A 15445-nucleotide genomic window follows, 5' to 3' on the forward strand; every position below is an offset into this window, starting at 1 on the left:
ACAGCGCTGGCAACAAAGGCCTTCTGCTATACAAAAAAAAAAAAAAATAGTGCTTGCCTTCAATAATTTTTTTAGATTAGCTAAGCAGCTGGACTTCGAAATATTTATTAGTATAGTTATAACGGGACTAAACAAAAATATAAACAGTTTAATTTTTTAGATTTCCGCTTATACTTCGGTCTAAAAAGTGCATACGACAGTGTGAAGACTGAAGAGGAATTTATTTTGAAATTTATTATATAATATCTACGAATTATAAAACATAATATTTTAAGTAATTTATTTATAACTGCCATGTTATTGAGTTATTATTTATTTTTTGGAACCATGTTATTTGGATTTTTGTTAAAAAATTAACATTTTTTAACTTTTTAAATTTAATAGTTTTTTTTTTAATTTTTTAAATTGAATAAAAAAATTGACATTAATTTAATTATTTAATAATAAAATAATAAAATTAATTATTTAATAATATTATATATTTATTAGTTTTGTAAGTAAAATACTTTTTTTGTTTTTATGCTGAGTAAACAAAGATATTCCTTTTTTTTTAATTTCCGAAATAACATTTTTTGCTTTTTTTTAATTATTTAATTCTATGAAATATTTATATAAAGTATTTTTTAATTTTTTTATTATTTAAATTTAATTTTCTTCATTTTGTTAACTATTTAGATTCAATATTTTTTAATTTTTAAATATTTAAAACTACAACTCCTTTTTTAAATTCGTGCGCCATTCGGAAAACCTCCTTTGGCCATAAATTTTTATTTGCTTCGTGTGATTTTATTGAAATTTTTTTTTGTTATTTCATAAACAATTTCAGTGCAAATATATAAGCACTGGAGCTATTTTTATCAATAAATTATAAATATAAAGCATTTTGTTTATGCAAATGTTAAGTGGTTAGGGAAAAATACCTTATTGCAGCCATCTTTTTAAGCTATCAAAAATTTTTTACAAGTTGCGATCTGCCTAAATGGTTTTCACTTTAATGCAAGCTAAATTTTGGAGTGAATTCGAGCGAGCTTGAAACTATTGTCGAAGTTTCATAGTTTGCAGAAGTCGAAATCAGGCTGCTAACATTTTTTTGTGAATAAAATTTTACCATTAATTATAACTGAAATAAGTTAAGCGCAGGTGAAGTTTTTTTTTTAATTAATAGTCATTAATATATTAAATTTTCCCGAATTTTATTTCCGACTTGAATGCTTAGGTTTAAGGAGACTTCATTGAACGAGTTTTGTGCTTGTTTCATGAAATTTGTACGCTGAATTTTTTTTTTCGTGACTCAGAATATTCAATTAAAGGCTACCTTAAATTCAACAGATTTGGCAAACTAAATTCTTGATTTTTTTACTTATTTTCTAATTTCATCACATTTGCTTTTTATTAAAATTTAATTATGTGCAAACTTTCTAGACCAATAATTTCAAGCAAAGTTTCTTTTTCGAGTAACCTTTAGTTTTGATTTATTTACTTGTATTTTTTTCGTTGCTTTTTTAAAATTTTTCCCCATTTCACTGAATTTTAACAGCAAAACGCGAAGTAAATTAAATCGCAGGAAAATCTATAAAATAAAAAAAGTTTCATAAACGCCGCCTTAACAACTACAGCTGACCGGTGGCGCACAACACTTGTGCTGTTGAGGGCGCCAAAAATAAAACCAGTTTGTTCAGACATTTACTTTAATACACGCCAATAGCTGGCAGTGATTAGTGACAGCAGATGCTGCTGATGTGGTGCTAGACGCGCTTGTATGCAGAGAAATTTTTTGCAAAAGAACGCGTCAAACGCTGTCGTGTTTTGATTTTGCTCCGTTTTTTTGGCTAAAGAAACAGAAAGTTTTATAAAAGAAAAGCAATCGATAAGCTAAAAAATATATAATTTACTTGAAAAAGGTATAAAAATTTATATAATAAATTCGACAGCGCAAATTTTCGCTCTAATTCATATACTTGAGTAGTATAGCATTTGGCGGAGGCGGGTGCGTATACGTAATAAAAGCTGAGTTGCAGCATCCTTCCGGTTGAATGACTATATAAAACGTTGCAATGTTGTTGCCCTCGTTATATATATAAAAATATACAGTTAAAGAGTGTACATCCGTGTGTGTGTGTTAATGTTTTTGTGTGTGTGGCACACTACGAGAAAGTGAGTGAAGAAAATAAGCGTAAAAACATAGCAAGGCAGAAAGAGTGCAAAAGGCAGCAAGCAGCAACCTAGAAAATACGGCGGAAAGACAAACATACTCATACATACACATACACACATATTCATTCATTCATACTTAGTGGTCTACACACTTGTAGTATATAGAAAAAGTCGAGCAAACGAGTGCAGCCAGGAACGAATTCTGTGTATGCGGCGCTCGTTGCAAGTCGAGATACACACCAAACAGCCAGCAAGATTTCCAGCCAGTGAGGCAACCACCAATTGAAAACTGAAAGAAAAGTGAAAATTTTACTATAGAAAATTTTAGTGCGAATGTAAAACGGGTCGAGAAAAAATAACAAAAACAAGAAGGGAGACAGTAAAAATATTGGTAAAATTGTCATTATAAATCTAGCGGCGCAGACATTTTGCAAACGAAAATTCTTGAAAACAAAAAAGCAAAGCAAAGGAAGGTGGCAGTGAGACAGTGGAAGCTGCAGCAGACGACAGCAGATTTTACGCTCAAAATGCTATAAATTAAAGTGCGACGACCTTTGTAGGAGTTCAGAGACTACCCAAAAACAAAGGCAGTAGCAAAAGTCCACACAAAACCAGCAAAAAAGTGGTGAGCCAACAGCAAAGTGTAAGGAAATTTAGCAACAGATTCACCTTGCAAGCTGTAAGTGCGGCGTTGTCGTTGCTATCGTTGCCGTCGCCAACGTTTGTTGACACTCTTACTAAGAGCAAATCAATAAGTTGAAAAGTACAAGTGCAACCGTACACACATACACACCCACACATCGTACACCTACACCCACACACACACACACACACATTTACACAAGCGTGCAGAAGTGTTAAATGCCAAAGCAGTAGCAGCATTTGAATTGCTTTTGAAGCAAACGTCCAGACGCGCCAAGCGAGTCAGTGAGGCTGTGAGGCTGTGAGGCAGCGAGTTAATAGTGAGTGACCTTTATCTCAGCACTGCATATAAGCGTCCACATATTTTAGTAGTCTGCCAGTGGGCGCCCAGTCACCGCCACCAAGCAACCTCAAATTTTGAACACTCCACACCACCAGCAGACCAGCAGTGCAACTCTCGTTCTCTCTCTCTCTTTCGAGTAGCAATTTTGAACCAGCAAACCGGCAAAATTCATTCGCAAATTATGCTGGCCATGTCAACACTGATGATGCCAGCACCCACCATAGCGATGGGGGCGCCGCAGATCGCTATGGGTCCACATAAGCCACCGGAAACGAAATTGCTCGCCATACATCCGGCAGCTGTTGCTGCAAATGGCGGCGGCATAGGTGGCGCCCAGCAATCGCATCTGCAGCACAACGGTCAACATCCGCAGTCACAACAGCAGCCGCCACCAAATCAGCAGCAGCAGCAATCCCAGCAAGCGCAACAACAGCAAATTTCAGCCGGCAACAATAGCAGCAACAAACCAGGTGAGTGGACGAGATTGAATGCTTAGTATGAAATGTGGGTGTGTTGTCGTGAAGAGTCGCACCGGCGGCCACTGTTCGTAAAAAGAAAATATTTTTTTCTTTTGTTTTTACATTCTACTTCTTTGTTTTGAAAATAATATGAGTCTACGTTTGCGGCAGCAGCTAGGACAGCTGATGCCAATGGTGCTGTCAGCGGCGGCGACAAGAAAGTCTCAGCCCTAACCAAATGCCAGCGGTGGCATTTTTGCTTCATGCCGCCGACGAAAGTTTATTGGTGTCACTGCTTTCGGCTTTTCTGCTTTCACACAACTTTTCTTCGTTGACGCTTGCCTTGTGCTTGCACAGCCTCACAGTCTTCGCAGCTCTGTGACCTGCAGTAAAGTACCGAGTCCGGTCAAAATGTGTTACACAAGTCCACTTTTGGTTTTGGTTTAGAAAATTTACTTTTGTTTTTCTACGCTTTGTGTCTGGCAGGTTATTGTCTGCAGCGGCCACTTCCCATTTAATAATTCAAATGTGTTTGTATTCACATTTGCGTCTGCCCATAAATTTGCTTGCTGCAATTTCATTGCGGCTTGAATTCAATAGACTTTGCTCTGGCGGCGCTTCTGCATTGCAATATCTTCATATATTTTATTTATATTTTTTTGCTGCCGATTAAATGATTCATCACGCTCTCTTTTATTTACTGCACTTTGTGTGTATGTATGCATTTTTCCTTTTTTTGTGCCAATTTTGCATTTCCGACAATAAATCTAACAAATTATTTTATTCTCCAGCATTAATATGTCACATTTTCGAGATAGGCCATGACAAATGAGTTTGAATTATCGACTTTAAAAATAAATAATTGGCGCGCACACTTCTGTTAGGTATTTGGCTGAGTTCCTTCTCATATTTGTGGTGTGCGTCTTGATGTTGTTCCACAAATGGAGGGGCCTACAGTTTCAAGCCGACTCCGAGCAGCAAAAGATTTTTTCATGGGGAGGCTTTTCAAGGCAGAAATACACTCAGAGGTTTGCCATTGTCTGCCCAAAAGTAACCGCTGTTATTTTTTTTTTTTAACTCGACTCGACTTTAGTGAGAGATTTGCTTGCTTTTATCAACTGCGTAAAAAAATGGTAGCTGTGCAATGCGAATCATTTAAATAGGGAAAATACTTTTGGGATCATCAGTAGCTAATGGAAGTTGAATGGAAAGCAGGTATAGGATATATAAGTATTTCAAAAGGAACATAGCAACTTTGTATTTAAATGTCAAATCCCCAGAAGTGGAGGTGAAGTTTGTTACTGGCTCCACCACTCAACTCAGTAGACGACGGTTGCTGTAAGTGTGCAGGCAGTTTAAGCCCTACCTCACCCATCAAAAATAAAAAAGAAATAATAATAATAATTATAATTGTTTTGCTCTTTTGGATCATCAAAATTTATATTAATTTCTCGTATTCGTACGAGCAACGCTTCAAAATTATTAAAAATTAATGCCGATATGCCACGCACTTTAAAGAGTGCGCTTCCGATTAACACAGAATCATTTTTTCAGAACTTTGATAGAACAGAAACAGTCTCATTAAATGAATGACTTTAATTCGCCGTCAAAAGATCGGAGTGTTCCGAGGGTATGAAGGGATGAGATTGAGGAAATTTTGCTTTGATATTTCAAGGAGTCTCTGTAACTATTGAGTGAAATTTTTAAAAGAGCACAAAGTCCAGCCAGACTTATCCCTATTACGCCAATATAATTTTAAGGGATTACACTTTCGAAAGCTTACGCGTTTTGAAGTGGTATTCTGGTCTAGACGCCTTAATTCTAGGCACTTTTTGAAGAAAGATAAAAGAATGAAAAATATTTTTACCATCCTTTTTTTATGGTTTTCATTCATATTGGAAAAGTATAAAAAAAATTAATAAAAAAAAAATTAAAAAATCGTGCAATTACAGGCCGGCGGATGGAAGGCTACAAAAAAAATGGTGCTCCACAGTTGACATGATGCCAACCCTTGCAGTGATCTAAGACAAATTAAAAAAATTCTTCATTACTTAGGATGTCGCTATCGGATTACGCCAAATCATAGAACAAAGAAAAATTCACAAAATGGCGCCAACTTAAAAAAAAAAATTGTTTTTTACCCTCTTTTTTTACCTTTTCAAATTTTTTAAAAATACTTCAAACCTAAATTTTTCAAAATCCGAGGCAGGTACGATAGACGCATGTATAATAAAAATTCTTATCAAACTTCAAAGCGATCGGTCGAGTAGAACTTGAGATATCATGACGACCATCTCAAAAAAAGTAGTTTTGGGAAAATCGCGTTTGAAGTTTGAGCAACAATTCCAATTCCAATAGAATAACTTAGATCATAATATTCACTACTCACTCTGGATTAAACGGCGATATATTTCCAGGTATATAAATATTATAAAGAATGAAGTATATACACATACCTGTATATGTATACATGGATACAAAAGATTTTCTGAAAAGAACGAATCCTCAAGTCGTCCGGTAACATTTGCCGTCCATTGTGCGATTCGCTCCACTCGGCCAGCTTAGACGCCACGTCACAAAATCTGCTGTACCACCGAAAATAATTCGAATTATGAAAAATCCGTTGAAGGGCATATTTTTGAAGTCTAAACTTCGAAAATATGCAAAAAAAAATATCGATTTTTTCAAATTTCTAGACCAGAATACCCCTTTAACCCACCGTCTGGCGCGTGGAGCGAAAAAAAATCTTCACTTTCACAAAAAAGTTTCAATTGCATCAAACTAATTTACAAATCAGTCTATAGCTTCACGTGCTGCTATGCTCAACATATTCTATAGGCCTTCACCAAATTATTACATCGCTGCCATAAAAGGCAGTCATTTTCAGTTTCATCGGATATTTTTTCGCCCCACTCAACGGTTTATGTTACATCGTTCCTTTATTACTTTGAAATTGAATTAGCACCAAGAACCTCACAGAAAATGTGAAAATGTAGAAGCGGAAAACGATGATGAAACAATTGATGGCATCGATGGTGGCAATGATATGAAGAATGATTAACAATTGAAGGCAATTCACAATTTTTCCGTAGAAAGTAGCAATGCATGTTGCCAGGCTGCTAGTCTCAACTTTGCATAATGTATGATAACTGCAATGTTGTAACAAAATTGTCGCATAAAAAGCTTCCAAAAATTATTGAATTTACTAATTTTAAAATCTTACTAAAAAGGTGTTGACGTAGTCGACAGAATGAAATCTAACTATTCAGCAGCCCGTTCTTGCTCCAGGTGTCGTTTATGTGTCTTCGTTAATTTTTTTCTACGCCGATATTGGTTTTATGAATTCACATATAATTTGATACTTTCCATATGGAGCAGAATAGATATAAAATGTTATACACAATTTGCTTGCGAACAAGAAATTATCCCAGAAGCAGAACGCAAAACGCGTAGCTGTGAATTTTGTTCTCAGAATTTAGACAGAAAATATAAAAAAACAAGAGATACCTAGAGAATAAAATATTTGTCACTACCAATCAATTTTATTGGAGAACGTAGCGTAAAAATATTTCATATTGGCCAGGGAACTTTTATGTTTGGTTTTGATTTTTCCAATGTCTTTGTTTTTCATGACTATTTCAGTTTTGAAAACTTCGAAGTTATAGAAACAAAATATATATGAATTCGTTACCTCTGAGCTTTTTATATAGTTTACCAAAACAATCAGAGATTTCACATTTAGATTTCACAATTTACGGACTCTTTTGTCAGTTCACTTTAAACGTGCATCGATGTGTTTTGTTATTAGTAAAATCTAAAATATTTTATATGCAATTAATTTAAATTTGGGGTCAAACTTCCAAGCGCTGGACGGCAATAGTAAAAATTAGCGTGACTGACGTTGGGTTAATGGTTTGAATTTGTGATTCTATAGAAAAATTTATTTCTGGCCATCATAATCGGCTTGAGTGGTAGCGAATGAATGCTTCATAGGAATAAAGTATCGAGTTAGTCCTCTACAAGGTGGTGCAAATTTGTTCACCCTATTGAAAGATTTATAATTTTTACAAATAACGTCTTCCATATTTCATACTTTCGAACCAGACCAATATTATGAATGCAAAGTTTTGTAAATAAAACCTACCTAATTTTTCCGGCATACGAATTTCAAAGCGATTGCCGTATATTCATCTAAATGGAGTAGAAAAACATTGTAAATAGTCTCGTAAAATTTTTTGTGAAAAATAAATTAATCTATCTATCTTATAAAGGTATTTTAAGTTTAGTATAGCAATTTTGTATAGACTAGTAGTATTATTAGGAAAAAGTATTTGAAAGCCAAGGAAAGATATATTTTTAAAAATCATTTTTTTAGATTGCGAATAAACGAATCTAATGATACTACATATACTCATATGCAGATATATACATACAATAAAAAGCTTCAATATTTAATATTTCAGAAATCGTGCGCCTGGGCTTGGAAACCCCAAACCCCTCTTTGGTTCCACGTAAGCACATAGCTAGCTTTGAGTCGCCAAGTCCGGTTGTAGTAATGTAATCAAAATACGATTGGACCTTTTTTTAACTAAAAGGGGTAGTTGACGTTTTTGAAGATTTTATTTTACATAAACACCTAAATGCAAAGCTTCTTTAGTGACATACGGGATTGAAATTTGTCCACATGAGTATTAGAGAAGTTTCTTTCCTTTACTTTGATTAACGCGTTCCATTCCATTTGTGGGCTTTCTCATCGTTTGCTGCTTTCCATGTGGACTTACTGTTTTAAACTTCACTAGGGCGAGCTGCTTCGCGCCAATTAAGAAAAAGAAGGCATGCTGCTGAGAGTGTATTTATTATTATTATTTTATTATTATTATTATTTATTGTTCGACTTTTTTTAAATAAACATTACATTTCATTTTTAATCATTAACATTAGAACGTACGACAGTGACAATAGGTCGTTTGTCGGAAGAAAAAAGATAAAAAAAAATCTTACATTTTATGGTACATATGTATGATGCTATGGCACTATGTATTGAATTCGCTTAAAATTAATTTTCTATATTCTATAGCACCAGTGATGAACTTAAATAAGTTATTATATCCAGAAGGGCCAACACCATCTAAAATGTCTATGATTTCATCTCGGTTTAAACTAATATATATTTTCCAAAAAATCTTTGACGAATTCTTCTAAGTATCGGGCATTTTCCTAAGAAATGTGCGATGTCTTCTAATTCATTTAAGTTACATAAAGTGCAAGTTACATAAAGTGCAATTTAAATCCCTTTGGCTTCCCAAGTATATTAAATCACATCTGGCTTTCATAATCCACATAATTTTATAGATTCCAGTATTATCGTTTAAATAGCTTCTGGCGTTGTTATGGTCTAATTCCTTATATCGGGTGCTTTGGTGTGCCCTTTCCCATAAAGTTCGAATCATGAATATTTTCTAGTATTGAAATTATATTTCTATTCCACTCTCTTTTATTTGAAGTGCCCCAGTTACATGTTATATTTAACTTTTGTGCTAGATTTCTAATTTCTTCAACCCAAAATATCTGTTTTTCTAAAATCTTTTTTGATAGTATATGAGGCAATCTATTATCATCATATCCAATAACGTTTTGAATATATATTTTAAGTGAAGCTGCAGTGTATACAAATGAAAACTTGACACATTTGTCTCCAAAAGAATGCAATAAGATGGCGTATTACTCGGAAGATGAAGTACCCTTTTTAAAAAATAAAGTTGAATTTTGTCTACTTCTTCAAACAACGAGTTTCCCCATACCTGAGCAGCATAACTCTGGATTGCTCTAGTCACCGCTAAAACCAGTTTCCATTTTGCCGACAACTTAATTGTATTTTTACTAAGAAATGTGCACCAAGTTGCATTTATGCTATTTTTCCCTACAACATTTATATTTTCTATATGTTGCTTGAAACTGAGTTTTGATGTTAGCTTTACACCCAAGTAATTATATTCTTTTGTTATTGGTATAACTTCGCCGTGAAAAAACCACTTTTCTTTTTCTGCTATTCTACCGCCTCTCCGAAAAATCATTATAGCTGACTTAGATAAGTTTACTTGCATATTCCACTAGCACTAACCTCATCTGCCAATATGACGATATCGTCAGCATATAATAGCAAACGGATATTTAACTCATCTATAAAGAGTCCCCCCTCCAAGGAGTCATGTAGGCCATTCAAGTAAAGAGCAAAGAGCAAAGGTCAAAGCAGGCACCCTTGCTTTACTCCTGACGATATTTTGAATTTTTCACTCATTTCATCTCCTACTTTTACTATCGAACATGTATTTCTGTAATAACTTTCGATAAAGTTTGCCATTTTGGTGGAGATTCCTATTTCATGAAGCTTGTATGGCAATAGTTGTCTAGGGACAGTATCAAAAGCGGCTTTAAAGTCCACAAAAAACGCGTATACTTTTTCTTCTCCCTAAACTTAATATGGACTATTGCTGCTAGGTTATATATGTTATCTACAGTTGAATGTCGCTTTCTGAAACCTGCTTGAAATTCTGATATAATATTTTTATTTTCTACCCAGCTTGTGAGTCGCTCATTTAAAATGCCCATCATTATCTTTGCAACACAATTCATGAATGAGATACCTCTATAATTGGAGGGAGATTTCCTATCGCCTTTTTTAAAGAGCGGATATATCAGACTTGTTTCGAAACATGCAGATACTTGGCCCATATTATATAGCCTATTAAAACCGTTTGCCAACTCAAGTGCTGAGAGTGTATTAATGTATTTTGGTCAGTTCGTAAAAAGATCCAGCAAGTTTTTCAAACTTTTTGTACGAAATTTTTGAGGATTATTCGTTGAAATATACCAAATTTGTTGTCTCACCTTTTGGAAGTTCATTTGCGGCTTTTTAACTTTCAAACGCATCAATTCGCAGCTAGAAATTGAGGAGTAGGTTCCTTTAATGCTTTTGCTATTTTTTTATTAATTTCTGTTGCTGTTGAATTTTTCAATATACTTATCCGTCAATTTCAAATGCTTTGTAAACAAAGTATCATTTGACATTGATAAACATGTTTCTTGTGTTCAAAAGAAACATGGAAAATTAAATTTCTGCATAAATTTCTTGTATATTATTCCTCTACTTGTTAATAGTAGGTGTCGATTTTAAAGCTTTTCAAAATCCTCTTTCTAAAGCGGCTTCAAGCTAATTTGTAAATCAAATATCGTTGGCATGAAATAACCAAAACAAAGCTTCTGAAATCCCTTCATTTAAAAACTTTAATTCAATGCACTTGCGTGCTCAAAATTCGAAACGCAAGATGAACTAAATTATTGTTAAACACTCAACGCAAAATTCTTTGCCTTAATCTTCATAGTTTGCTTGAATGTGAATGAAGTGCGCACTCTAATTGAAGTTGGTGGATGAAGCCTGCGGAGGAGGCTCGTTAGTCGAATAAAAGTATTAAAATATAACAACCTAAGCCACAGCCTACAAGAAACCATAGAACGTGCCAAAGAAAACAACAAAAAACAAAAAGCGAAAATCAAAAATAATAAAAGGTATATAATAATAATGATAATAACAAAAACAAAAAAATAAAACCAAATAAAGAAGTACCAGAAGCAGCCACAAAGATGCGGCTGGAAACGACTTGCCGCAAAAATCAGGCTAAGGAAGTTGCTAAATACAAAACAAAAACACATAAAAAATATAGAAAAATCAAAAAAGAGTAAAAAAGTAAAACAACCGAAAGCTGCAAGCAGTAGACGAATTATGCAGCCGGCGCACTATGAAACGAACTGGTGCAAATCCTGATCATAAACACATTTTTAAAGGCGGTGAATAATAAAAGTTTCTTTTATTCAACTGATTAGTGTTTGTTGATCACTGAATGAAATAAAGTCAAAATTACGTTAGAATTTGAGATAATCAGGTGACCTGCACTTTTCCTAGTTAGTAATACCAATAATACCTTCGAAAAGCTCTTCAAGACCGTCAAGAAGGGAGTGGCAGACACCAAGGCCATGGAGAAGGGGGGAATTAAATTTTTATACTGATGGTTCCAAGCTAGACGGTAAAATTGGCTATGGAGTATTTTCGAAAAAATTAGGACTGAAACTATTCGTTCGACTACCCGGCTACTGCAGCGTCTATCAGGCAGAGGTTCTATTCATAAAAGAAGTGGCTACATATCTAAATACTCATGCCGTAACAAAACCAACTATAAATATATTCTCGGATAGCCAAGCGGCCATTAAATCAATGAATGCGGCTATGCTAAAATCAAAGGTTGCACAGGAATGCCGAGCAACCCTAAATGATATTAGCGTCTTATTAAAGGTCAGCCTTATTTGGGACACAGAGATATTAAGGGAAACTGTAAAGCTTATGAGCTAGTCAGAAAAGGTACAACTCTTCAACTGTTCCGTGAAAATATACCTTTGGAATACCTTTGGCCACGAGTAAACTAATAATAAAAAACAACATTACCCAAGAGGCCAATAGGCCATGGGAAGAAGAAGATACATGCGTAACAGCTAAGCTACTATGGCCGCAAATAAACAAGAAAAGGACAAAGGAATTGCTCAGCCTCTCTAGAGAAGATATCTCGAAGGTCGTGGCTTATGTCACCGGCCATTGGCTATTTGGAAGGCATTCCTAGGAGTATTTTCCTATTAATATTGTAGAAGCTGTAGAGATGAGGAGGTGGAAGAAACAGTAGAGCACTTCCTTTGCAAGTGAACAGAACTATTTGGCGCGGGGATTACACCAATCCTGCGCTTCATAAGAGCCTCAAAATGGTTTCAGGAAAGTAAATAAACAAGGTTCCCGTATCGCACAGTAGTATCACAACGGACCTGTGAGATCTAAGTGAGTTGGTCATACGGACCGACTACCACCATAACCTAACCTAATACCAATAATGGCCTATTAATTCAAATAAGCCATAAATAATTTAATTTCTAGTAGCAGATTGCAGAAATACTTATGTGTATAAGTATATATTTGGTGCTTAAACACTTTTCCGGTGCATGGCCGTGCCACTCCTCCTATTTATGGCATACCTCTTGATGTTTTTACAAATACAAGGACTACCGGTTTTAAGCCGACTCCGAATGGCAGATGTTTTTTATGGGAAGCTTTTTCATGGCAGAAATATATTCAGCGGTTTGCCACTACCTACCGGGGGGTGGTCGCTATTAGAAAACATCATTTTGATGTTTCACATCCGTAAATTTGATTCACTGCACCTTTGAATGCTAGTTATGCACCAACGCATTCGGCTACGGCGCCCACAGATTGCAACAAAGCTTTTCTAATAACACAAATTTTTAATTTTTGTTTTTTACTCACATAATTTTTTTGAAGACTATTCGGCACTGTGTTGTTTTTTGCAAATGTAAAAGAGTTTTGGTCTGAAAATGCCTTTTATCGTCCATAGTGCGGGGAGTCGAACTTTTCGAACCCTACATATGTACATATATAAAATCTAAATTTCTAGCAACAACAGCTGTTAAGAAATAAAGCAATACTCGTAAAGTAGTGGTATTTGCATTGGTTGTTGAAAAAGTGGCAAATTTTACAAATTTGTATACAAATTTAATTATTAGCAAAAGTGAAAATTTCCACACTTCAAATGGAGGTGAATAAGAAAACTTGGTTGCTGTTATTTGAAGCAGCCCAACGAACATTGATAATGGAATCAACATCAAGTTTGAAATGTTAACGTGATGCAACAACAAACACGAACATTGCAAAAAAAAAAAAAAAAAACCTTGTTACAAAACAGCTATTTAGCATCATTTAAGCAATTGTGGCGAGTAGACTAGTGAAGATGCTCAAGTGTCGAGTAAGCCTGATATAGGCAATGCCAGCAGAGTAACTTTCAGTGGGTAAGTTGGCCGAAGTAAGAATGGAAATCGGAGTAGAAGATGAAAAAGCTGGCTAACCACTTGTCAGGCTGGCAGACGTAGATGAATGTGGACTGCAAGCTGACGGCTATGGTGACGGAGATGACGTTGACGACGATGAGGCCGGCGACGGCGTACACCCATATTGCCAAGGCAATGTGTGAGTGCATAAGAATGTGCAAAACGGCAACAATTGCAGGGTTTCAGCAAAGCGTGAAAATTTCCCAACAGCAGACTATACTAGTAAAGATCAGTGGAGTGGAAGTGAAGAGCTAGAATAAAGCCACTGCAGTGTTGTGTGCTGGTAGTTGTAAATAGAGTGTAAAACAGAAGAAAAAGCATAAGTTATATTAGATTACTAGAAATGTATGTAAATGAATGTGTAATATGTAATTTATTTTTATATTTTAGTTTTTGTTGTTTTTTTTTTTGTTAATTTATTTGGTAAGTCAGAATGTTTTTAAAGGCACTTCAGAATGTTTTTAAAGGCACTTCCACATTCCACGTTACGTATCGCCACTGCTGGTCCTTACCCTTTAATCCAAGCCCCTACCCCTGTTTTTGACCTGCTGGTTCCTCTCACTTCTTCCTTTTCCCTCCCCTCCCCCTATACGGTAACACAACGAACAAATTTTAAATTTTAGTTCAAGTGGGTCTCGGTGGTCTAGAGCTCGAAAATTTAGGGTATTTTCAAGATTTTTTTTTTCAATAAAAAAAATTTACAAACGATATTTAAATTTTTTAGGCTTTTTATTTACTGTAAAAATCAATTTCCGTTTTCTTCAGTTTTTTAATCAGAAAAATAAATAATCAGAAATAATAATATGATTCTAGTACGGGCGATAGCCATTGATGTTGTGAACATTATATTAAAATTTCAGATGATTCGGTAGAATAGTTTTTTTGACAACAGCAGGCCGAAAAAAGTAGTTTTGAGATAATTGAGTTTAAGGTGATGACCATTTAGATGCGATGCCGCCGCGTAACGAATCTAACTCTACCTGCTTAAACGGCTGTAGAATCGAAAATACTGAAGATATCCTTACAAAAATTTAACGGTATGTTTTTAAAAGCCTATACTTTCGAAGCATCAAAAAAAAGAAATCGATTTTTGGAAAATTTTAGACCATTGGGACATCTTAACCTAACCTAACCTACTTCCATGTTGCTTGATTACTAACTTCTTGTGTTACTACAGCCTGAGCGAAAGCTTATGAAATTTTGAAAACACTCGTGACTAGTATTGCAATTTTCTCAGGTAGCCATTTGCAACAACATTATCGCACGACTTTTCTTAATAATACAGCCAGCAACAAAACGATAGCATATCAACATTTTGACCGATTTTGGCTTTCTTTCTTGTTTTTGTATTCCTTGTGCATATCTGCTCACAAGTTTTGCCTTTTTTATTTTTGCTTTTATTTTTTTGGTTTATAATTTATTTTTCAAAGTCATTGTCTAAGAAAAACCATCTAAATTTTATTTTAAAATTTTATGCAAAAATTCCACAAACTATTCATTCCATTTCCACTGACCTTAATAAGAATTCTTAGAGAGACTTTTGGTATGCAGTTTTATAGCTCATTCGATTTTTGCAAATAAAGGGCAAATTTGAAATTGTTTTAAAATTTTGTCTATTTTTTATATATATTTTTTTTTTCCTGGAATCTCCAAAATGTTTGCATGCATTTGTTAAAAGTTTTTTTTAAACATTTTTTGGGAAAAATTTATGAAAACGAGCAAGACCAGCAATGAAAAAAATCATGAAACATCAACGGAATTTGTCAGCACTTCAAACTTGCACTCTGTGATAAACAAATTTAAGGCAAAAGCTATAAAACTGCAGAGAGATTTTTATTAATTAAAATCGTTGAATTTAGATATAAGGCTTGTGGAGTTTTTTCTCTTGGATTTATAAGGCTTGTGGAGT

The 15445-nt window shown here is 34.6% G+C and overlaps 1 protein-coding gene across 1 annotated transcript; it reads left to right on the forward strand.

The window, feature by feature from the left end:
* The first annotated feature begins 1385 nt into the window (after nucleotides 1–1385).
* On the forward strand, nucleotides 1386–11029 carry LOC128855069 (mastermind-like protein 2). The gene is made up of 2 exons (XM_054089671.1): nucleotides 1386–3609; nucleotides 10980–11029. Exons 1-2 carry the CDS (start codon nucleotides 3321–3323, stop codon nucleotides 11027–11029), a joined length of 339 nt encoding a protein of 112 aa, XP_053945646.1. The 5' UTR covers nucleotides 1386–3320.
* Nucleotides 11030–15445: the final 4416 nt, after the last annotated feature.

The sequence above is a fragment of the Anastrepha ludens genome, chromosome 2, assembly GCF_028408465.1.
Source record: "Anastrepha ludens isolate Willacy chromosome 2, idAnaLude1.1, whole genome shotgun sequence".
Classification (NCBI taxonomy): Eukaryota; Metazoa; Arthropoda; class Insecta; order Diptera; family Tephritidae; genus Anastrepha; species Anastrepha ludens.